Source organism: Parus major, chromosome 1, assembly GCF_001522545.3.
Source record: "Parus major isolate Abel chromosome 1, Parus_major1.1, whole genome shotgun sequence".
Taxonomy (NCBI): Eukaryota; Metazoa; Chordata; class Aves; order Passeriformes; family Paridae; genus Parus; species Parus major.
Genome location: NC_031768.1, coordinates 104,565,221 through 104,588,692, shown reverse-complemented (window position 1 = coordinate 104,588,692; position 23,472 = coordinate 104,565,221). Strand labels below are relative to the sequence as shown.

General features: G+C 39.2%; 1 protein-coding gene across 9 annotated transcripts in view; it reads right to left on the bottom strand.

The window, feature by feature from the left end:
• The window catches only part of ROBO2 (roundabout guidance receptor 2), an 867,116-nt gene that overhangs the window by 136,746 nt on the left and 706,898 nt on the right, over positions 1 to 23,472 (bottom strand). For all 9 annotated transcript variants that reach the window (XM_015636755.3, XM_033518494.1, XM_015636762.3 and 6 more), the window contains exons 3-5: positions 12,620 to 12,777; positions 10,901 to 11,021; positions 1,049 to 1,187 (exon numbers count right to left, since the gene is read on the bottom strand). In XM_015636755.3, coding sequence (XP_015492241.1) covers positions 1,049 to 1,187; positions 10,901 to 11,021; positions 12,620 to 12,777 — 418 coding nt within the window. The remainder of the gene's footprint in view (positions 1 to 1,048; positions 1,188 to 10,900; positions 11,022 to 12,619; positions 12,778 to 23,472) is intronic.

The following is a 23,472-nucleotide window of genomic DNA, read 5'->3' as shown; positions in this document are numbered from 1 at the left end:
GTCACTCTAATAAAAAAAACAGCCAAATCACTTTTTAAATTTGTTTCAAATGCAAGAAAATTATTTTTTTTTAAAGTACGTATATGCATATATATACATATGTATCTAACTTACACAGAAATGTTTTTGCTAGATTTTGTATTTTTCCATTAGTATATTCAACTGATGGACAAGATCAGAAACGATAGGGGAAAAATAAAAAAATAAAGAGGCACTATGCATATCAGCTGCTAAAATTAAAACTGTGCTAAAATAAATCAGGACTCCTAGTGCCAGAAGGACTTGTTGGGTTGTGGACACCTGGGTTCTAATTCCTGTTCCCAGAGCTATTTCCATGTTGAGATGTTTTAATGAAATAATGATTCAGCATCAAAACAAGAAAGAGTTCCAGAAAATGAGGACTGAAAACTGCTCTGCTAGTTGAAAGCAGCCAAACTAATTTAAAACCCTTTTGCAGGAGAGACTCCCTTCCCCTGCTCACTAAAATTTTCTCTTTGTTTGTTCCAGACTAAGTTAATCTTTCTTGAACACAGGGGGCCTGTTCCAGATTTCCACTCTGCTTTACACTTCTGCTAGTCTGGCTTTTCATTTCCTCAAGAGGAAGGTTTCTCTCCAAGACTTAACAGACATGAACTGAGGAGCCAGCAAAGCCCACCATGCTCTGCTTGTAATTCACCTTGCCAGTGCAAAAGAGCAACTTTCCTGCCAAATTTTCTCCCTCTTGGTATCAGCACATCATTCTGAAGGCTACTATCACTATTACAGTCCTAAAACATCTTTACTGTCTCAAATAAATTCACTGAATACCCATGTGCTCACAACACCTACACATCACTTTTCTTTCCTCCACAGGAATCTGTTACCTGGACAATTCACCCAGGTTGGGTTTCCCTGCACAGCTGCCTCTGGAACAAGATTTGTAGTGCCAAAAGAGCAGCAATGTGGGAAATAAATCTTGAACACAATGTCAAAGAACAAGCTCTTAGTAGTAGGGATGGATTCCAGCACTGTGCAACAATTGAAATCTGAAAGTGAACATTGCTCTCACCTTCCTCTCGGTAAGTCTGCATCGTCTTTCTTCCACCGGACTGTGGGTGTGGGATCCCCCTGCACCTGGCACCGGAAATCCACGGCCTCCTCCTCCAGCACCACTTGGTTGATCGGTCTCCTGAGAAACGTGGGCCGCTCTTGAAAGAGACATCAAAATTCCACAGTGAGTCAGAGGGCTGAAATGAACACTTTCTGACTTTTCAGCATCTTGTTGCTTACCCGACCATCAAACAGAAAGGAGACTGCGCTCCACAAATTCAGACAGTGGAACTGATGATGTGCATCAAGAACCAGGAAGAGGTTCTGGTTCTGGGCTGGAGAGGCAGGGGCTGTCCCATTCTGCCCTCCAGCAAGAGCCACCAGAAGGCTGCCTGTGCCAGGACCGACCTGCCGGGCAGTGGGGAGGTCTCTGAGGCCGTGCCCTTCCCTGGGAAAGCTGTGGCTCTGCAGCGCTGCACACACGGAGCCTGAGCTGGGAGCTCCTGCTGCAGCAATGTGTGAGCTGCTGATGGACAATTCCTGACAATGGAGTCAGCCTGCCTTTGGCAGTGATCAACAGCTTGATGCTGAGGAGGAAAATTTAAACTCTGTGTTATGCACCTCAGGCAATTGTGAGCTGTTTTGCACAGGACAGAGCTTCCCTGACCCCCATCGCCAACTTCACCAAGGAAAACCAAATTAAGGTCCAAATAATAACTTCTGTTTACCCTTGTTATGTTAGGCTGCACGGCTACAAATAGTATTAATCACCATAATGTTGTACAGGCCTGCTTAAAATCCAGATGCAGAGCCACAATCTGATCTCAGTTATACTGGTACAAAATCCAAGTACCGGTAATTTCATTTGAAAGGATGTCACTGGGGTTAGTTTCCAAGTTGCATTTGGACTGTACAAATTTTTTTCTGTCCCCTCAGCCATACCACACTTTTATTGTCATAAATTATTTATGCTAGTCAAACCATTATAAGGCTGGGTTTATATGAAACAGTATTTCCACACAAGACAGGGATTTATCATAAAGACATTTAAAACTTGGTTACACACTAGGTTTCATATTTCACTCTCAGCAAGTTAAGGGATATGATGTCACTTAAAAAAATTACTCAGAATTCACACAGATACAAGCAATACCAGATTCTGACTTAGGCAGTTTGTCTTGATAACTACAGAGCTGATTTTATAGGTTTGTTATGCATGATTACTATACAAATAATCAAATGCAAATAATTTTTAAAAAAAGTTAAAAGAACATTATTAAGGTTGAAAAATCAAACTGGCCACACTTACTGACAGAATTAAGGCTGTCTGCATGTCTTTCAATCGCTTCCTTTCTGTTTATGATGCCTTATGGGACTGATTTCAATTATATGATCACACACTATTTTTTCCCCAAACATCTCCAGATTGTCAGTATTCTTTTAATGAGCAGGTGTTTAATATTTTGCTTTAGTTGTACTGTTTAGAGGGTGGCCCCCTGTCTTACTACTCAAACTGCACTTCAAAGACAGAATTATTAATTTCCTCATGATCTCTATAACACCTATATTAATGATAATCACCTCACTTATTTTCATAGCTCCTCTCTGAGGCAAGATAGAGATCTTAAAAAGCAAGGTAAAAAGTATCTGCTGAATTTTCATGTTCAACCTGAGCCACATTTTTTTTGTTTTTTGAGGAGGTGAGGGGGGGGCCTTGAGTGGAAATGAAGTTTTAATTTTGTGTGTTCAAAGCTCAGCTTCTATTAATTCAACTGCAGACAAAAAAGTGTTCACCACTTGTACAAATCGTAATATCAGTCAGAAAATGAGGAACACAAAACCACCTGTTAGTAATTATGTAAATGAGTGACAGCATCACACAGGAATTCCTTATTAGCAGGGAAACCTATTGGCAGGGGAAAACATATTTTGTCAGCAGAAGAATAGACATGCTCAAGAATCTATAACACTTTTCCAGATGATAGAGATGTCTAACGGGCAAAGATTCTTCTCCCCAAGCCATTGCTTTTGTCCTATTCCTATTCCTACCCAGGATCTGCAGATTCCAGCAATGTTTGGGCAAGTAAATTCATTTCTAGCCTATTTATATTGAAATCTTCATAATTTCCCATTTCAAGTCTGTGTACAAGCCCTATCAAGCTACTGTTTCCTTAGTAATTTTATCTTTTTTTTTTTTTAGCCCAAAAATATCACTTTTCGCACCTGGAACCCAGCGGGTTCACAAGTCCAATTCCCCTTCCGATTATCCATGCCTCTCCCTTCTTTGTACCTCACAGCAAATGGACTCTTCTCCAGGTGTTTGGTCTACACTTGAACTGGGGCTGCTTTTCCCCAGGTCACCCAAATATGGCCTATCCACAAACTTAACACAAGAAAATTCAGCTGAAGTACCCAAGGACCCTCCCAGGAGAGCGACAGCAGCAGGAGCACAGTGCAGATGCACGAGAATGCTGCCCAGATCTGCATTCATGGGTTCTCTGGTGTCTGAATTGATGATACTACTACTTTTTTTTAAGCAGGTGTATATTTGGGTAAATTTAGTGAAAATCCTCTGGACAAACCAAAACCAAAGTGCATCTTTGGCATAGTGTAGCTACTCCCAACATATTTTTGGTACCTGATATTCATGAGGCACCAGCACTTCTCAGGACAAAAAGCTTCATCCATTCCTCTCATTCCTGCCCATTTCACTCCCTTTTTGCCTCCAAACTGCTATAGAACTTCAACATTCTTAGAGAAGAGTGAATTATTTTGTCAATTTAATTTTGTCCAGTAAAATCAGTTTTCCAGTTAGGCATGGAAAAATTTGTATAAAGCCATTTTAATTTGATAAACTTATTAAAAGTGGACAAAGGGAAAAAAAAAATCACCAAAAGAAATTTATAAACCTAATGCTGAGCAATGTACTTGGCCCATCTGTAATTATGTGAATCTGGGTGGGAATATTTTAATGACACTTTCTCTAAGTTTGCAATAGCATCTTTTTCACAACTTCTCTCCTAAGAGGAGCTAAGACCAACTCCTGCTCTCAGCTCATACAGAATACTCTCTTCATTTCAGCATTTGTTTTTCAAGACATGATCCTAAACTAGGAAATTTAGATCCAAACCAACACTCTAATTGGTGATTTAGAGGTCCTGGTTCATCCCCATTGAATTTGAACAACTCCATGTGTGTCTGTGCACTGGCTTGGTCTGCATACAAAAATCATTTTAGACCAGGTTTACAAGAGCACTGTGTAAATAGCTAAGAAATTAGAATGTGCATATTTATGAAATTCCTACTTGTGGCTGTAAATTCTTCTATACAGGAGATGAGAAAAATAAATTCCCGTCTCATTTTGAGGAGAACCCAGCTGAAGAGAAAGTAAATGGCCCTGAGGTCATTAGATAAATCACTGGATTCTACATCAAGGCAATTTAGGAGAATACATATATGTTTGTTTCATACCAGCTTCTAAAACTGTAGATTTTCAAAAACCTTTAAGAAGTTGTTAGAAAATTAATAGCTATGTAAGGACAGAGCCCAGTTAGCAAGGACATGCAAATATCAGCAACTGCTGCTTCCATTTTTCCATCATCTCTGCATTTTGCACAGCGTGAATCAGGAAAGAACAAGCTATCTCTTATGTTGTTTCCTGTATTTGTATCACTCAGAAAACCCCTTGAATATGTCCAATAGCTAATTATACAGCTATAAAGTGATCAGAGTGGATGCCATTGCCAGTGCAATTAACATTCTTTATGTGAGATTAGCTGGATTTGAGTCACCTGCATAACTTGCTTACAATGTTAATCTCTCAGGAGACAGAGCACTGCTTGCCCAAGCATGTTAAATAAAGAAGGTTTCTTTGCACAGCCAGGTCAAATTTAGTTTCAGAGCTAATCTTGGAAAAAAAAATCTTTTTTCATATTTTTTCTTCTGACATGGCTTGCCCATAAATAAAGCCTTGTGCTATAATTAAATATTGTTACTCTGTCAACAGCATCCAGAGCACAATATATTTGAGAAACAACAAGAAAGGGTGATAAATTAAAATCATAGGCATGTATAAAAATTTTAATATACCTATTTTATAAGCTTTCACTGAGTAAATAAAGTACCCACTTCCCAGACTTTCTCTGATGAATATTAAAAATCTTTGAAGAGAACTATAAAATAGGTCATGGTTATATGTCATGTCAGCCAGTCATGCTATTACTAGGGTGACCTTTATAACTTCAGAATAAACTTTGCTTGCAGTTATAAAAGGGGATTGTTAATGTGATCTGGACACACACCTACAATCTGTTGCAGTGCTTAAGGTATGTGCTGCAAGGAAACCCACAGATCTGAGCCAGAAATGGCAAAATGCTTTCCTTGCTTTGGGTGCTGACACAAGTTAACCTCAGAACCCAATTTTCCCCATATTTAACAAATGGTCTGAGTATCACAGTCTATTAGGGAGACTCAGATGACCTTCAGATGTATTATTGCCCTTTCCCTGCTCCTCAAAAAGTTAGACAGCCACATATGGGGCCTCAATCTAATTAAAATGATCCTAACTACCTTAATATATTTTCTCTGCTGAGGAAACTGCTGGAGTGAGGGATTTGATGGCCCTCATAATGTAGAGCTTCAATCTGATTTAGGATTGCTCTTGTTTTCTCTGTCTTTGCTGGAGAGAAGACATCGCTTTTCTAAAATGTTTTTGTGCTCTAAAAAGAGTAGTAGAACACAAAAGGCTTTGGGGAGGGGTTTAATAGCAAATAGTTACATTTAAAAGCTTTTTGCACTTTAGCATTCTTAATCAAAAGGGAAAAAAATGAAACATTAGATGGTGGGAAGTAAGTTTCACTTCAGAATGCTGTCAATAGAAGAGATATTTCATTAAATGCAATGTGATCTGGATGAAGTAAAACTCTCTGCCAAAGAAAGAACATGTGGAAGACGACAGGATATTACGCTCTAACTAAACTTACCCATGTGGGCCAAATAAATGAAAATAGAGTTGCAAAAGCAGGTGGTTTTACATTTATAGATAACCTTCTACTGCATCTTTTTTAGGCACTTTTCCCTTTTTCATTTGAGAAATAAGCATTTGTGTAGTGATTGCAAACTCCTACACTGAGCAGCACCCAAGGTGTGATGAGCTTGGACAGTACAGCCGGGGAACACCAGTAAGAGACAAATGCAGTAAAATGAATGTTATCAGTTGCTAGTGGTTTTCTCTTTTTTTATACATCTACAATCATGTTAATTACAGTTTTTACTGATTGTTACATACAGACTTTGGGGCAAAATCAGAGAGGTTTTTCAGAGCTGTATCATTATCCTATAACAACTTGGTATGAGTGGATAACAAATATTCTAAAGTTAAACTGGCTTTTTGCAAACTGCTACAAGTAGACTGCAAGTGGAAAACACAGGGATTTGAAGAAAACCAGGAGAAGATTTGATTTGAGGAACAAAATACACACTGCTGATTTCCCTCTCTTGACCTATGAATGTATACCTGGTTTTGGCAGATTTTTCCATGTGACTGGGAAAGCTTTCCAGGATACAATGGGTCAAGACTCTGCTAAGGCCTTTCACATAGGCAGAGCTCAAGAAAATAAAATGGTGCACAATGTCTTCATTAAAGGGATTTTGGGCATTTTTTTCTTCTAATGCCATGTCATCATAGTACACTTTTTCTGAAACTAGGGTTTCTCTTTCAGCCTGACAATATCTACAGAACATCAAACACAAATACTTCCTCAAGCATCAGACAAAAATACCTCTTCATCCCACAGGACCTTATTAGCTGAAAAAAGGTTCAGATACCAAAGATAAAATCAAAGATTAATCCAAACCAATCTTTAATATGTCCAAATTGACTTATCTTTTAAAGATATTTTTGTACTCTTCCTACTTATGCTTTATATTCTTTTGAGGCTCTTCTAAATATATCTTTTTCCACTGCTTGATGCCAGTCTCTTGAAGTTGATATACTAAGGCTTTCATTGATTTCACTGAGCTTTAGAATCAATATACAAGATATACCTTTGTACATTCTCTTCAAACATGCTATTTTAAGTGCAAAGGGAAATAAAAGAGCATGAAAGACTTAAAACCACTTGAAAACTTATCTCAGAACGGTGAAGTAGCATGACAAAATGATAAAGGTTATCTTAAGGAGTAATTTCTTCTTTATTTAATTTCTGGCTCCATATTATGTATTTACAAACAAAGCTTTCTTACAAATTGGAATTAAACTGTTTCTGTTTTGCATCTTGCTTTAATTCTGTTCAGCCAAGGGCTATGAGCCCAAAGACAAGCAATGCAGCCTAATTTGTATCACTTACACTTCGGAAATCGCCCTTTAGAATAGTGCACACACAATAATCAAGTCCCATGCTGCCTCTTTTTGTGAACATTAGGACTGAGGTTATTAACTTCCTTTAAAGTGCAGCTTAAGACTGTGACAGACCCTGTCTTTGTGCTTTACACCAAGATTACACCTTGGAGCCTCGTAAAGGCAAAAACTACCAATAATGCTTGAAAAAGATGACTAACAAAATGTAGTGCATCTTCGTCACTATTCAAAACACACTTTTGGATAGCACTGCTGTATGATATTTGTGGTATTTTACTGTGAAATCTTGTCAATTTTCTGCTAATAGAAGAATCATGACATGGGAACAATCTGCATTGACACTACCGGTATACTGTAAAGAGTGCCTAAATGTTGAAAACAATGTTTCCTATGCAGATAAGCTTGGAAAAAAATGTGGAAGTTCTACATGTATTACTCATAACTATCTCTCAGTAAAAGTTATTGAATGGGTACCTAGCCAAGTGGACATATTCTGCATATAGGAAAATTTTATTTTCTCCCCCTACTGCTTCCCAAGGTTCTCATGGCCCATTTTATTTTACTGTTTCTAAACTCAGGAAAAGTGCAATCTTTCAGGCTAGGCTTCCATGCTGTTCCCCTTGGGCCATCAGTTCCCACCACACTGACTCAGTTTTTCCAGAGGCAATGCCTCAAGCTAAATTTACTGTACAGGGAGCCAGAGATCTGTCACAAGTCACATGCAGAAGTTAACTTCAGGTATTACAGAAAAACTTGGAGAGCCAAAAGTAACAAGTAGATGGTTTCTGGAAAGATTCGAGAACTTAGTATGAAACAGCTCCTTTTCCTACATAATGTTTTTACTAAGGCTCCCTTCATACTGTGGAAAGGGTTTGGAGGGTTATTATTAGGCAAAGGAATGAAGACATGACTGAAGACATGACCATGATTCTGGAAAGGAATGTATATAATTAATACACATTCCTTTCCAGAATACCTATAGGTTTGCCAGTCTCCTGTTAAAATTCTCTAAGTCTCTCAGTCAAGATCTCTTTTTTTTTTTAATTGTCCATTTTCAAATATGTTCCAAGCAGATAAAGTTTGGCACACAAATTGCATATAAGCATTTCTAGTACATTTTTCATCACCAATTGCAGTATTCCCATGTTCCTCAGACCCATGAGTTGTATTAGAGGAGGGCTGTGGACCTACTATACGATCCTGGTGGTTTTGCCTGGGTTCAGTGAAGCCAGTTTGAACACACAGAGCCAATCTGATGTTTCCCAGAGTCTCTGGATTTATTTGATTTATTTTGAGTACTTAGAGTGATTGGACTGTCCAGTAGATACATTGCTTCCTGGAAACATCATGGATAACGCTCTCCAGTCAGTGTGCACATCCTTGCTCACACATGGGCTGCTGCCTGGAGTCCAGGAATGGAATACAACTGCTGGAAAGCACGGGCAAGTCCCCTCCTTTTGTATGGAGAGGACCAGGACTACCCTGGACATGATGTTACAGCAAGCCCAGTGCACCAACATAGAGATTCAGGGCCAGGAGGCAGCCAGGAAATGGGCACTGGGCAGCCAAACCATCTTGAGAGACAGCAGGAGCTGAGCTATTCTTGAACAGCAAAAAGGAAGGTGGGGAGGTATCTGGGAATACCCAGATAGAAGGGGAAATGTAGATAGGAAGATACCGCTATAGGGAATTTTAAATACAATTTTCTTCTGCTAGTCTAACACAATTAAGAAGGATTAAAATATCTAATTTCATTTATTGCTGATTTGTTCAGTATTCATCAAATAGTTTTATTGTATTTTGCAAGTTTATTGCTATGATTATACCCTGTAAAAAAATCAGAGCATTGTAATTGTCTATGTATTATTTTACATATCAAGACAAACCTAATATATTTCATAGCTCTGCAGGATATGAAATTACATGCACATTTCAGTTTTCATTCCTACAGTTCAATGCTTTTTAACAAATTATTTTCTTAAGGATTTCTTAAGGCTTCATAGTTTAGGACTGCAATCTGCTTGCTATCCACAGGGAGTATTACCAGAGATTAGCAGTACTTAAACTGATGAAGGAGATATGTCATGTCTCTTTTGCATCTGTATAAAGCTACAGCTCTAACAGATTGGCTGGAAAGGGCATAATAATTTGACAGAGATCCTTTTCCTGTTTTTTTTTTGGTTTCTTTTTGCAAGGTATAATAGTTCTGTCTTTAAAAGCCACATCTTTCCAGGAATCCACAACAAACCAGTTGGAGTGGAAATATTTTCAGTCTTGAAAAGCTGGAAATCAGCATATCCTCAGAAATTAATGAATCTTGCCTAGTAAAAATCTTTCTCTGCCTTTTGTGAATTACATAATGCATATATTCTTTTTAAGTGGATATACAAATGTTGAATTACACATACATGCAAACACAGAGCTGGCAATATGCCTGACTGGGTTTCCAGTCCACCCTAGTAGGCAGAAGGTGAAAAAATTTGGAGCATCTGCTTCACAAAGGACCTTAGGATTTCTATTTAAAGTCTCTCTGGGGTTTCAAAGGGTTTTGTTTGGAATTTCAATACTGTATCAAGGATATCAAAGAGGTGTAGCAGGAGGGAACATTAACACTATTTCTCTCTCTTTTGTCAGCATAGACATGTTTTCCTTAGCAGTGAGGGTTTTTTCCCTTATTGATCTTCCTTTGTTTGCTCAGAACCTCTTGACTAATTCCTACAAACCCACGACTGTAGGATGTACCACAGCATGATTTTGTGGCTTCCCTTCTTATGCAGTTGTGAGCAGGATGGATCCAGCTCTAGGCTGGGGTATTACTCTGTTCTTGCTTTGGACCCTAACCATGAGGCAAGTGCTCCTAACAATCAATTTCTTGTGTTGTCCATCAGGTCCAAAAGTTCTTTCACAAAAGAAACTTACTTATTTTTAATTCATTCAGCAGCACCAAAAATCTAAATGCTGTCCTGGCTTACAGGAGGAAAAGCTGTTTCAGGTCCTCTTAAAAATGAATGCCAAAATATATATTCAAAAATTTGATTTTGGAATTGTCTCCAATGATGCTTTATTGATCAAGTGAGGTTTTTTGTGCTATCCTACAAAGGTTTGATTTCACAAGCTCTCAGGAATATGGAATTATTTAAATAGGCAATCCTGGTCTAAATCTCTGGTAAGCAAGCATCATCAACTGTAATAGAAGCAGCTTAATTACATTTGGCCATTCTGTGAGGGAGAGCCTTCTCCTGCAATAACATCTCTGGTTATGCATCTAACATACAGACTTTGGGGCAAAATGGTCAGACTGAAACTATGAGCTGAGAAGGAGAATGTTGAGCCACCACAGCTCCAACATTATAAACTGCAGCTTTTAAAACCTGATCTCTTTCTGAAGCTGTGAAATGCTTCTTGAGCAATACTGCTGCATTTTGCTGCTTTGTCTTGTGTTTTGATGAGCCACCCAGGGTAATTCATGCTACATTTGTAAGGAAAAAGCAATAGAAGTAGGGGTCTCTTTACCAAAAACAGTCAGCTCTGCAGGGTCACTGTCGCGCTCCCCCACCATGTTGGTCCCCACACACGTGTACATTCCTGCATCGCTTTTTCTGGTGTTGGAGATCATCAGCTTCCCACCACGGATCTGTTTCGACACAAGGAACATTTTTTTAACTTCAGGTAAACAAAATACATCAGAAAAACTGCTACCTTCTCAGGCAACAAGTTCCACAACCAAGACATGCTAAACTTTTGTTTGTAAATATATTTATAGCTTTAAAATTATATATTTAAATATCTTTAAGCTGTTCTAGAACACATTTTTATCCCGCTGACTTCAATTTGCAACTAATTTCATCTGCATTTGATTTTATTCCTTTGGTTTTCATTAGATTCTTTATATTTCAAAGATTACATTTCTTGCTGCCTCTTGGCAGTACAGAATACTTTTATTTCTTGCATGGTGATATGTAGAGCACTCTTGACATCTCTCTGAAAATAAAAGGCAATTTGACTTAGTTTTATTTAGTTAATTTTATTTTACTGGTGTCTGAACAGTTTCCTTGATCACTAATAAAGACAGATTTTCCTCTTTTTGTTGAGGCAAACAGACTGAATCTGGCCCAAACTGGGAATTCACCTGACACTTAATATTTTCTTGGCTATAAAGGGTGCTTGCAGAGTGAAAGAGCAGGGTAATTGAAAGAAATAAAGTAAAAAGTTGTGGCTTGTGAAGTCACAGTGTCAAAGGTTAGACAACAGGGTGCTTCAGAATAAGCTGGGAATTTAACCAAAGAAACTTGAGAGTCAGAGAATGATAGCCAGCTCTCTGCCACTCTTTGCTCTTCTACTCTTAGGTAGACCCTGGTATTGACAGCCTGGTCCAAAACCAGCAACAGCTCAGATTCTTTGCCTTGGAATAATTCCTTCGGCATCCAGAGCCACTAACAAGCTTCCTGATAGTACTTCATGTTGAGTAAGGTCAGCACTGAATAATTCCATAAAACATGAAACTTTATTGAATAAATATTAATGGAAAAAAGCTAAGCATGTAAAAATAAGGAATGAAACATGTTCCCACCCCCTAATTTATCCCATTTGCTTGCACAGACCATGATTTATCTCTAATTACTTGATAAGTTAAATATTTCTGCTGGATCCTTTTTCATTCAGTACAAGAAATGAACACCCACAGAATTCCACCACTGCTACTCATTTGCTCAACATTTATTCCTTTTCAGGAACCTTAATTCTTTAGAGTATGACTCTGGCTTCCGTTTAGACACATCCAAACCACCGCAATAACTAAAACATTACTGGTATCATTCTAAGATGTTGGGTTTTCCCCCAGGGATTATTTGTCCTCCTCATAGATTGGGCTGAATTTACATATAAACACCTCTCTGATATTTTCAGTTTGGAGAACTGAGATGTAGAAAAGGTAAAACAAAATTGGTCAAAGATATCCACTAAGTCCTTTATCTAACTGAGCACCTCCTACGACTGAATCTCCAGCTCTGATGGACCTCTGTTACACTGGATTTACAAACCAACCCTCAAAGAACCTCAAGTTGGAGAGGCAGACCAGGAGCCTTCCCCCCTCATTTGGGAAAGCTCAGAGAGACAAACTGCCAAGAATGACAACAAACCTCTATGGGAAAGGCCATAAGGCTGTGTGAGTTCTGCTGGGCTCAGGTGTGGGCCCTGTGCATAGAGATAAAAATCCACCTGGGCTGTACTCACACTGATCCGCTCCTCTCGGTCGTCAATACGGACTTTATCTTTCTTCCAGTAGATGGTGGGCTCGGGGTGCCCTCGAGGTGGCTGGCACTCCAGTATTGCAGGCTCTCCAGCTGCCACCACCACGTCCGTAGGGTTCTGGCGGAAGTCATCCCGCAGCACTGAAGCGATAAATGAAGGAAAGAGGCAAAAAAAATTAACAGAAGTGACGGCATTGTAAGTGGAGGGGAAAAAAAAGTAGAAACATATACTATTAAACTATTGAACAAACAAGTCTCAACCATTATTAGGTGATGACTTTGCTTCTTATATTGACTGTAAAAGATCTCAAAAATGAGGCTGGGCAGATATGCCCTTTCATCCAGTGGAGGCAGACTTCACAAACAGGGCTTTTGTTTTCCTGGTTTTTTCCTTTCCAGATAAGAACACTGCTCTGTATTTAAGTTACAAAGACATGTAGCACCCATTACTCATCTTAACCTTGACAGGACCACTTTCCACCATTACAAAAGCAGAACTGCAGGTTGGATGTTGAGTTCTTTTCATGGCAGAAAACAACCTGCTGAATATCTGCCTTGTCTGGGTCTCCAACTCCAGCAGAATCTCGGTAAAAAAGGGACAGAACTAATACTGAGTTGCAGAGTTACACCTTGGCTAAGGGCATTGACATTATTACTGTTATTATTGCATTTCTGGCACATACATGCTAAAATGGTCACCAGTTCTGAAAGGTGTCAGAGAAATAAAACTGGTAGTAATGTACTTCCAACATATTTATTTCTTCCTTCTATATTTTTAGTTCTAATATTTTTGACACCTTGACCAGCCCTATCCCACTACATTGAAAAGAAAAGAGCATTTAAATCACCAAGCTGTTTGAGAACTAAATTAGGCAACACAGGCCAGCTTCTTATGTAAATCAAGCTTCTGTAAAGGATTAGGTCCAACTAGCCGGCTTCAGTGTTTTAGAATGATATTCACTTCATCCTTATTCTTCCATGTGTGTCCTAGTCTCTAGGTTAATTGACATTCTTATAAACATAAAACTGAAAATAGCTCTAGATGAGCTACTGAAATAGAATTTAGGGCATTTCCCCTCCTTGAATTTCAGCTATGCGTGGCTTTCATTACAGCTTTAAAAGAGTTCTCGCCCTTAATGGAACCAGGGCCCTCTGAGAAATTAGAAAACACTGTATCCTAGTGAAGGGGCAAGTCAGGAAGAGTTCAGCAGAAATTGCTCAGTCTCATTTCATAAGCAGAGATAATTTACTGCTTTCAATGTTAATAAAACGTGCCCCATTTTAACATTTGGAACTGAATATTTTTCTCTTCTGTAATAAGCCAGAAGAAAAATATGATTAATACATACAAGAATTGGTCTCTGGATAGTCTGAGGTGAGTGGGCTGTATATATCTGGCACTCAAAATGACATGGAGGTAACTTTTATTGTTCTGCATTTTGGGATACACAGGTAGATCCCAGAGGAAGGAGGGGATTAATTGGAAGTTAATTCCTTTTCTAACACACACACACAAAAAAAGAGTGACTATTTAGGTCTCGCTCTTGAAGCATAAAATAAATGTGACAGGAGGCAGCTGGCAACAACTGCAGCTCTGACAAGAACCCGTAGTCTTCTTAGGTGACACACCTAATAAACAACAAAAAAATCAATCCCCAAATATTTCTGAATAATACAAACCTTCTGATTCACAATAATCAAACTGATAGAAATGGAATTTATATAACTTCAAGATCAAGTGGAAGAAATAATTTAAGCACAGAATTAGTATGATGAAGATCATATTGTACTATTGGCAGAACAACATCTTGCAAACCCAAGAAAGTCAATATCATGGGAATGTCAGGGAAAGAACCAGAAAAAAGTCTTAGGAAATCAGGGTTTTTAGGAAAGTAGCTTCATGTGTCTCTGTGATCCCTATGACACACAGGAAGAAAAAGTCTAGAAATCTTCTAGACAATGTTTTGCCCACATTTGTATAAATGGCAAATAGATAAAAATTAATTTCTGCTATTATTATTACACACAAGATAAATATTATTTTTATTGGCTTGATCCTACTTGCAATTACTGAACTTCAGTGCAAATCCATTAGTGGAAAATCCCCAGAAAATCAGCAGATCCCACCCTATAATGGTTTTATATTCCTGACTCCTAACTCCTGGCAGAAATGTTAAGGAAAGCATTTTCCTTGAACATTTCACACTGCTGTATGAACCTGACAAACACAGTTTCTTGCAGTGATACACAGCAAATTACATTAACTTTCTCTGAATCATCCCAGCAACTGTGTTAGGTTCCAATCAGCCTCAGAATATGAGGCTAAGAGGTGATTTGATTTTATCACATTCCTTTACCCAAAGTCTCACTGCAAAACTGGCTTGAATAGAAGACAAAATTGATGCTACAGGCTTTGCTTAATCTTGCTCAGTACCTCAGCACATATGTGAATCTTGAATAGATATATATCACCATTTCAATCTAAAGCATTCTCTGTTTTGGAGGGGAAAAAAGAAGGCTGGAGAAAAAAGAAATAGGGAAAAAATAAAGCAATGACAGAAAAGCAAAGATAAGAGAAAAATGCATGAATTACAAAATTAAAGTGAGAAAATAACTCCGAGAGGAAGAGGGAAAACACTAACTTTAGGGAGACGAAAAAGAAAAAAACAGGTAAAGGAAGGGAAAACAAAGAATAAAAGCAGAGGGAGAAACAAGGTAAAGAGCTAAGGGCACAGGCTGCCATTCCTGTGATTCAGTATTTTAATGCTATCTAATAACAATGAAATAAAGCACAGATGTTAATCTGATCAGCCCAGTCACCCCAGAACATCCAAATATCACCCCAAGAGAAAGGGGGCAGGGAAGAGGAGGGCAGAGCATGAGCTGGTGAGCTTGGCTCTCCTCCTGGAGTGGCACAGGAAGCCACAGAAGGAAGAACCATCAGCTGGAAGTTGAGTTCATACTATTGGAACAGTAAATTGAAAAGTTGCAGCACAGCTTAGTGCACTCACCATATCTAATGGTAAAATCATCTGCGAAAACAGAAAAATGATTGAGAGCTACAGAATATTCCTCAGCCAATTATCCACAATTGCTGGCTACTTCCAAATGACTATTAGTGTGCCTGAGCAGACCAGCCTCTCCACACACAGGTAAAAGACTTTTGTTCACTTGAGAAGCCAGCCATCCTCAGGGCTCTTTTGGCAGGGCACAAATACTAATGTTTTAAAATTTAACAAGCAGCACTATGTTGTCACCAGCCTCCTCTTCCTCTTAAAAGCAAATTGCTTTACTTTTAATTTTACACACAGCTCATTTTGTGCTTGCATGGGTGTTTCCCTACGTTTTTGGGTGTTACCTTACATTCTTTACTGTGAGGGTGACAAGGTCAAAAGAAGTTCTGGATGTCCAGTCCCTGGAAGTGTTCAAGGCCAGTTGAGGTGGAGCTCTGAGCAACCTGGCCTAGGAAAGGTGTCTCTGCCCATAGGTGATCTTTAAGTCCCTTCCAAGCCAAACCTTTCTGTGGTTTTATGACTAAACACGGGGTGCCAAAAAGTGCCCCCCACACTGCATGCCAGCCCAAAACTTCAGCACAGCCATACCTCAGGGGCTGCTCCCCTTTACCAGCCCGACGGCAGCACAAACACCCCCACGTCTCAAAAGGCAAAGCCTTGCAAGGACAAAAGCTTCCAGATGGCAGAACCCCACTGTCTGAAAAGGCACTGAAGGACTGGAGAACTGCAAAGAGCAGCTAAAGCATACACACAGCCTATGATGGCACCCCGGACAAAAGTTAATTAAAGTTTGATCGGCCTCTTCATGGCTCAAACAAGCTGATGCTGCTCAAACAAGATAGATGTCTGCGAGCAGTCACGGCAGTCTTTAAGGCAGCAAAGCCCTGTACAGCCATTTCCAGGTAGCCAGGAGTGTCACCAGGGAAAGGGAGCACATCCAGCAATGGGATAAACACACGGAGCACGCACCTGCCAGAGCGAGGCATGAGGGGGAAAGGAGCAAAAAGGAGGCCCCGCTCCCAAGGCAGCTGCTAACCAGCACCTGCCAGCTTAGGCCCAAATCCAGCCCTCGGTCAAACTGATGCTCATAAACTCAGGGAATTACATGGAAACTGAATTAATTTCCTCGGCTGAGGTTCCAGCAATTTGTTTAAAGGAAGTGGAGATAAAGCCACGATGTTTATGGGGTAGGAGGAAAGGTGGTGGGGTCAAAATTATTCTAGGCTAGATATCCATGCCTTAATCCTTCTTTCCAGCTTTCAGGCCCTTAGAAAGAAAACATTTTTATAGGATTTACATTTACATGATGATTACAAATAACCATCTGTCTGCTTCCACTTTTTCAATCTGGTCCATGTCCCACGAGCCCCCAGCCTGTGGTCAGAGCAGCTAAGCTGGAAGGAAGAAGTGGATGCCCGTCAGGAGGCTTTGGGATAATTGCATTCTTCTCCCACCAGCGCTTGTCTCTCTACCTCCTCCCCCTCTGTGTGCACGGCGAACATCTGAAATTACCGGGGACAGGAGGGAGGGAAAGAGTATCTTTGTTGCCTTTTTCAATGAATTATAATGTCCTAAAATACAGCTACATCTGTTGTGCTGACTAGAGGGTATAAAGAGATATCGAGTAAATATTAATGCACTTCTGTAACTTGGGTCCTGGTAGTTCATCTTCCCCCTCCTGTTCTGTTTTATCTCAAGATAATATTATTCTCATATAAAGATTTTACACAGCCACATTGGTGGTGGTTTGGTCACCTGCGACACCACAGGTAGGTCTCCCCTGATCCAAGGCACTTCCCCACAGGCATTTTCCAAAATCCTCATCTCTCTGCCACTGCTCTGGCACTTCCCTTCTCTGATGCATACTGATATGAACAATCGACATGAGTTATTAAGTCAAATAACTGCCCAGATGTCATGCAGTGGGCAGATTAAAGGATTATTATACTTTAGGAAGCATATGGTGCAGGGAGGTATTTTAGATCTTGACTAATGTGTATGATCTGCTGAAATGGTCCCTGAGCAAGCCAGCACTACCTGCTGAAACAGGGTGACTGAAAAAAACCCAAGGGGTCACAGACAGCTTCCCTTGCGAAGAATAATAGACTTTATTTGAAGATGCTGCTGCCTGACCTCTTTGTTTCAGCAAGTCTCTGCCTCATTTTGTAAGGAAGATTGTAACAAAAACAAACAACCTCAGCAATAGTCCTAGGCAAGACTCTCAGGGAGTTCTTGAGCTCCCTCTGCATGTGCACAGGAAAAAGCTGCAGCCAGGAAAAAGCTGCTACCTTTAAAAAAAATATTATAAGGAGCTATATTTTCCCCTTGTTTTTCTCATCCTCTGCCTATCTCCTGATACTGATACTGCCTAGCAGACACGAACGTTAGTTAATATACCATGACTCAAATGTTCAGTAAAATGGAGCTCTGAGTCCATGAGAATCATTTTCAGAGGTGTTAGGATATTTTCAAAGAGTCTAGTTGCTTCAACAACATTTGATTAGTAGGGTACCTAGAAATCAAAGAAATGATCAACACGGATATGCCTGCACCAAGAAACAAAAGGACAATCTTCTTCCTTGCCAATTCAGCAACTTTCTTTGGCTTCATCCTTCTTTCTCACTCAGTATTTCATGTGCTTCTGAACTTAGTAACTTACCCAGTACTTATAGCTCAAGGTAGCTTGTTCTTTTTATCCTCAGGCCTCAGTAAAGACAAAAATGTGGAAAAAACCCTAGCACATCCTCTACAACTTAACTGTTCATATACACAGATACAGACATACAAAAATTATGATGAACACTAATGTCTGAATGTAAAAGTATTGTTTCTAAAGACAGAATTTATTAAACCAGGTGAACAGAGCATTACAGTGTTGAGGTGGGTGAAGTGAGAGTAACAAGTAAGGAGACTTTCCAAACTGAGTCAGAGGGAGATAGCTGGCTTTTTGCCTCTCCTCTAAATTGCATTCTGAGGTGTACCCCAACTAGCTGACTGTACAAAGGTCAGAAAAGAAGACAGACTTTTTCCTTTCTTATTTACAGCACACACTGCCAGGAGTCAGACTTTGCAATTTTTCTAGCCCATTTAAGGGCACTGCAAACCTATTTTCCCTTTCCCACAATTACACAGGTACACACGTGAGAGTTATTGCAGACTTTAGTTTATGATTTCTTTCTGATTTTTTAAAGGCTGCTATTTGGGCAGAATTAAGCATATGCAATACAGCCTGAATATACTTACTGAAAAATTGTATAATCTCCTCGCCTTTCTTGTGATTCATTGTGATCACTTGAGTGCAATCTGACATCTCGTAATTTTTTTTTTCTGAAAGATTTTATATTACTACTAGATAGCATGAAGAACGGAGATTTTTCTAATTTAGAACATAACATATTTATGTGTAAGCCTTCTGATTGAAGATGAAGTTCTATCACCTGTCTTGCCTGCAATGAATCCCTGATAACCTTCTCCCTTTTTTAAACTTGCACCTCCTTTCACCAGAAAATTCTGAATGCTGCAGTTAACAGTCAGCAATCTCATTACCCATCTGCTATAAATCTTCAAAAGCATCTCTGTGTTTTGACAGTCAAGAAAGGCAAAGGGAAGCAATAAGCATAACCAAGTATTCTTTATGAATGCAAATATCCTGAAGACCACATTTAAGTAATTTCAGAAATCTAAAGCTATACAACGTTATACGTTGAAAAATTTTCTCTGGGATACAGAACAGATTTCTTTTTCTTATTCTTAAAGCATAATCAGTCTTGATGAATGCACTGCACAGATTGCTAATGTGAACAAGAGGCACATTACTAGGAGTTTTATTTCACTGAAACTGAAAGCCCAACTACTTGCTTAAAGTTCAGAGACTTTCTAGAAGAACCGATACCATAATTACAGACAACAAACTTTTAAAAAGTGCATGGTCTGCTGTAAGTCTTCAGATTTAACAAGGATTAGACACTTAGCAGTTTAACTCAGATCTGAAGATAGCTTTTACATGATCTTCACTTTTAATGGACTACATAGTCAGAAAACCATGGGCATTGCATAAATAAAAAAATGACTTATTTTTTTACCAACTAATGTGAATATCAGATGTGGAAGCAAGCACAGTTTAAGGAAACACCACATGAAAATTGAACTGACACTTTTTCTGTCACTTTTATGCCAGCATATCTTTTTTTCAGCATGAACATGGGACAAATTTCACTAAAAGCACTAGAAACTCTAAATCCCATCAACTATGCTTCCCTCCCAACAATGCAGTAGGGAGGACTGTGTTTAGGAAAAGAGGAAGATTCCTAATTCCTAAAACTCTACAATGTCCTAGGCTACTGTCATAAAAGGATAGTTTAGACTTTGCCTGTTTGCCTTTGGTTGCCAACCAACCAGAAAAAGAAACTTAAAATAACTATAAATATATAAAAATTTTCAAAAGCAATGTCATCCAAAAAAACCCTCAGATGTTACTGATATACAAACAAAATTCTGGTGGGAGCTTTTCACCATGTGGTTGAGAAGAGCACACAAGAAACTGCACTGTACATTTTGAGTCTGTGTGTACAGCAGAGAGATTCCCCAGAAAGTGCAGATTTAATTAGTGAGGTTCAGAAACTACAGTATATTAACATGCAGGTTTCCTGTTGTGAGTGCAAAAGTTGCACTTGCCAGGTACCTGCAGCACTGTGCTCAACCTAATGAAAGCTACCTAGAGTTTGACACAGCATTGAGCAATTGCATTTCTTCTGTTTCCAAACTGAAACTGGTTCTCCTACAACCACTTTAACTCCATCAGTCCCCTGGGCTTCCAGTTCAAGCCCAGCCAAAACACCTAAAATGTACATGTGCCCTTGGTAAAACAAAGGAATAAGAGCAGCTGAGAATCATGAAAATGAATACAAATGAATGAATATTTCTTGTATGAGAAATATAGAATGTTACATGCTTCATTTAGCCAATATAATACAGACTGCAATCTCAGAGCTCCACTGAAGTGTGAATAGCCTCTAATAAACTTCTTGTGTACACATGCACAACACACACACAACAGCTGGGATGCTTTCCAGTCTTGGCAGGGGGCTCTGCCACATTACTGCTATACTTCAGACACATTAGGCAAAGCATCAAACAAAACAGGCCGTTGCCCAACGTAGGAATCCTGTTCCATCCATCCTCCATTTCTCCATGCACAACCATGCTCTCTCTGTTAATTATAAGCTGAAACTCATCTATTCAATTTTTTGAACAGGATTCTTTTTTTTTTTTTTTTTCCTCTGCTGCTCCCTTCAGAAGTCAGGACTGGAAATGAGGATATTTGAGCAGGCATAGAAAGGCACGTATTACTCAATAAGCTCCATCACAGGGGACTCTGCAGCCACACCTCATCAGACATGGAGCGTGAGATGCATCCACAGCCGGTACACAAATCCAGCAGGAGCCACCTGCTGCTTGTTGGACACCTCCTTCCCACCCTGCAAACTGTCCCCATGTCAATGGGCCATTTTGGGGTGCTTGCCAGATGCCATTTCAACAGGCTCCATAAGCCTGGCTGGCCTCACGTGCACTGTCCCACCAACAGACATGTCATGGCACACAGGCTCAGGAGCAGCATCTCCTTCTGGGCCTGACCTTCAGTCATCAACCTTCTGAAAGGCTCAAAGGTTTCCACTTCTTATAGAATTTGCCCCAGCAAATACAGAATGGAAACTAGAAAAGGATAAAATGTGCTCACATGGCTGTAACTGAGGCATGTCCGGTCAGCATGGCCATGCACCCCCTCTGAAAGGATTTACAACAAAACCCCACCTCCTGAAATTCCTCTATCACTTATGTTTGCATTTTTTTAAAATTCAAGATTATTTTAATAATATTCAATAAATTTAAGAAATAGGGATGCATGGCCTAGAGAAACTGCTCTTTAGAACTTCTATTCTGTCATCTCTTAACACAATAAAAACTTTTCCTTCTTCCCATGTAAGGGTCATTTCTGAAGTTTTGTCATTGGATTCTTCCATCAAAAAAGGGATTTCAAATTCTTTCAAATTTAACAAAGGGCAAAAAAAGGTTAGATAATATATTTTCTATACTATCTCGACAAATGCAAAGGAATTTATCTGTCACTTGTTACTGCATCATTCTGCATAATAAATTGAAGTTTCTGGAGCTCTAAAAACAGAAGGAGCAAGGTGATAAGTAGAGCCTATATTAAAATGCTCTTAGGATGGAGTAGTTTGAGTTCTGTTAACATATTACCAACTAGTAAATAATCCACAAACATCTAGATAAAACAGTTTCCTATGGACTAAACATGAAAAGAAAACCTCAATTTTGAGATTTTATGCAAAACAAAGAAACCAGTGTAATTTGGCAGCAAAACTTTTTCAGTTTTTATCTATTCAAATAGTATAAGGAATTAATTCTATACAATATAAAATATAACTCTCAGACTATTTTCAAAAGTAAAGAAGAACATAAGAGTTCACATTGCCCTTATTATTATTCACTACATGATGTAAGAGGAAAGAAAAGAAAAAAATTAAAGAAGCAGGAGCAAAGACTGGCCATAATAGCCTGAAGCAACAATTTTGAAAGGGCAGCTTAAGCGGCCAGAGAGAGACCAGAACCTGGATGTCCAGCTCCAGCTTCCAATCACACTGTGCTGTGCCTGAGACTCCAAATGACCTTCAACTGAGGGGTTAGACTCACACTGTTGAACATTGAGCACCATAATGTTTGGGATCTCCATAAATGTGAATTTTTTTTTCCTTTTTTTGGACTAATGTCCCAGAGTGCTATTTCACGTACAACAAATTTTACATAATAAAAAACCAATGACTACAAGAAACTAGCACAATAAAATAAAGCTCCCACGTGCCACACATCTTTCTAAACCCTTGGTGCTGAATAATCCTCTGGCAGTTCAGTACAAGAGAAAATCAGGGTAACTACAGATCTGCTGACTCCCTTAAAATAAGAGAAAACTGACAAAGAGCACAACACAACTATGCACCCCATGACAGAAGAAAAGCAGCAATTTGAGATGTGCCTGAGAAACAGCTTTTAAGTTACTCAACAGCTGGAACAGCCCTTCCTACGAAGGGCTCACATTCCTCTGAAGGTCTGAAAGACCTCTGTTAATCCCACATTAGAATACAAAATCCATTTTACAATATTCCTCTTCCTCTTACCTCACTTCCAACTGCAAATGTAACACAGACTCTGCTCCAGCTCAGGCAAAATTCCATAACTAAAGGTTAAACAGGTTTAAACAGAAACCTGCCAGTACATTTAAGTCGCTCGTTTCCCTTCTTAGTAGAGTTTAACTAGACACACAGCACCTCTGTCTGTAGTCTCCACAAACCAGTTAATCTGTGTACATTTATAGAGATACTGTCATATTTGATTGCATTGGAAAGCAAGAAGCTATAACAACTAGATGAAATATTCAAGCACCATATGACAGACAAAGCACAATATTGAAAGGGGCAGATTAGATTATTAGACTCGACAGGATTGGATGGAGGGAATTTTTAGCCTCCACCACAGTATTCACCTGGGATAGACTTTAGGCCAAGTACTACAAACATTTCCTTCCATGCCAATTAGAAAAGGGAAAAAAAAGAAGCAACAACTCCTGCTGCTGAGGATCTTTAACCCAGATCACTCTACTGACCCAGTTCGCAGCCCAGATTCATAAACAACTGAGAGAATGACAAGCTATTACAAGCAGAGGAAATAAGTGGCCAGGAGAGAATAGTAGTATTAAAGCAGATATTCCAGCAAGAAAAATGTGTTGTTAAACTCTGCAGTATGTTTC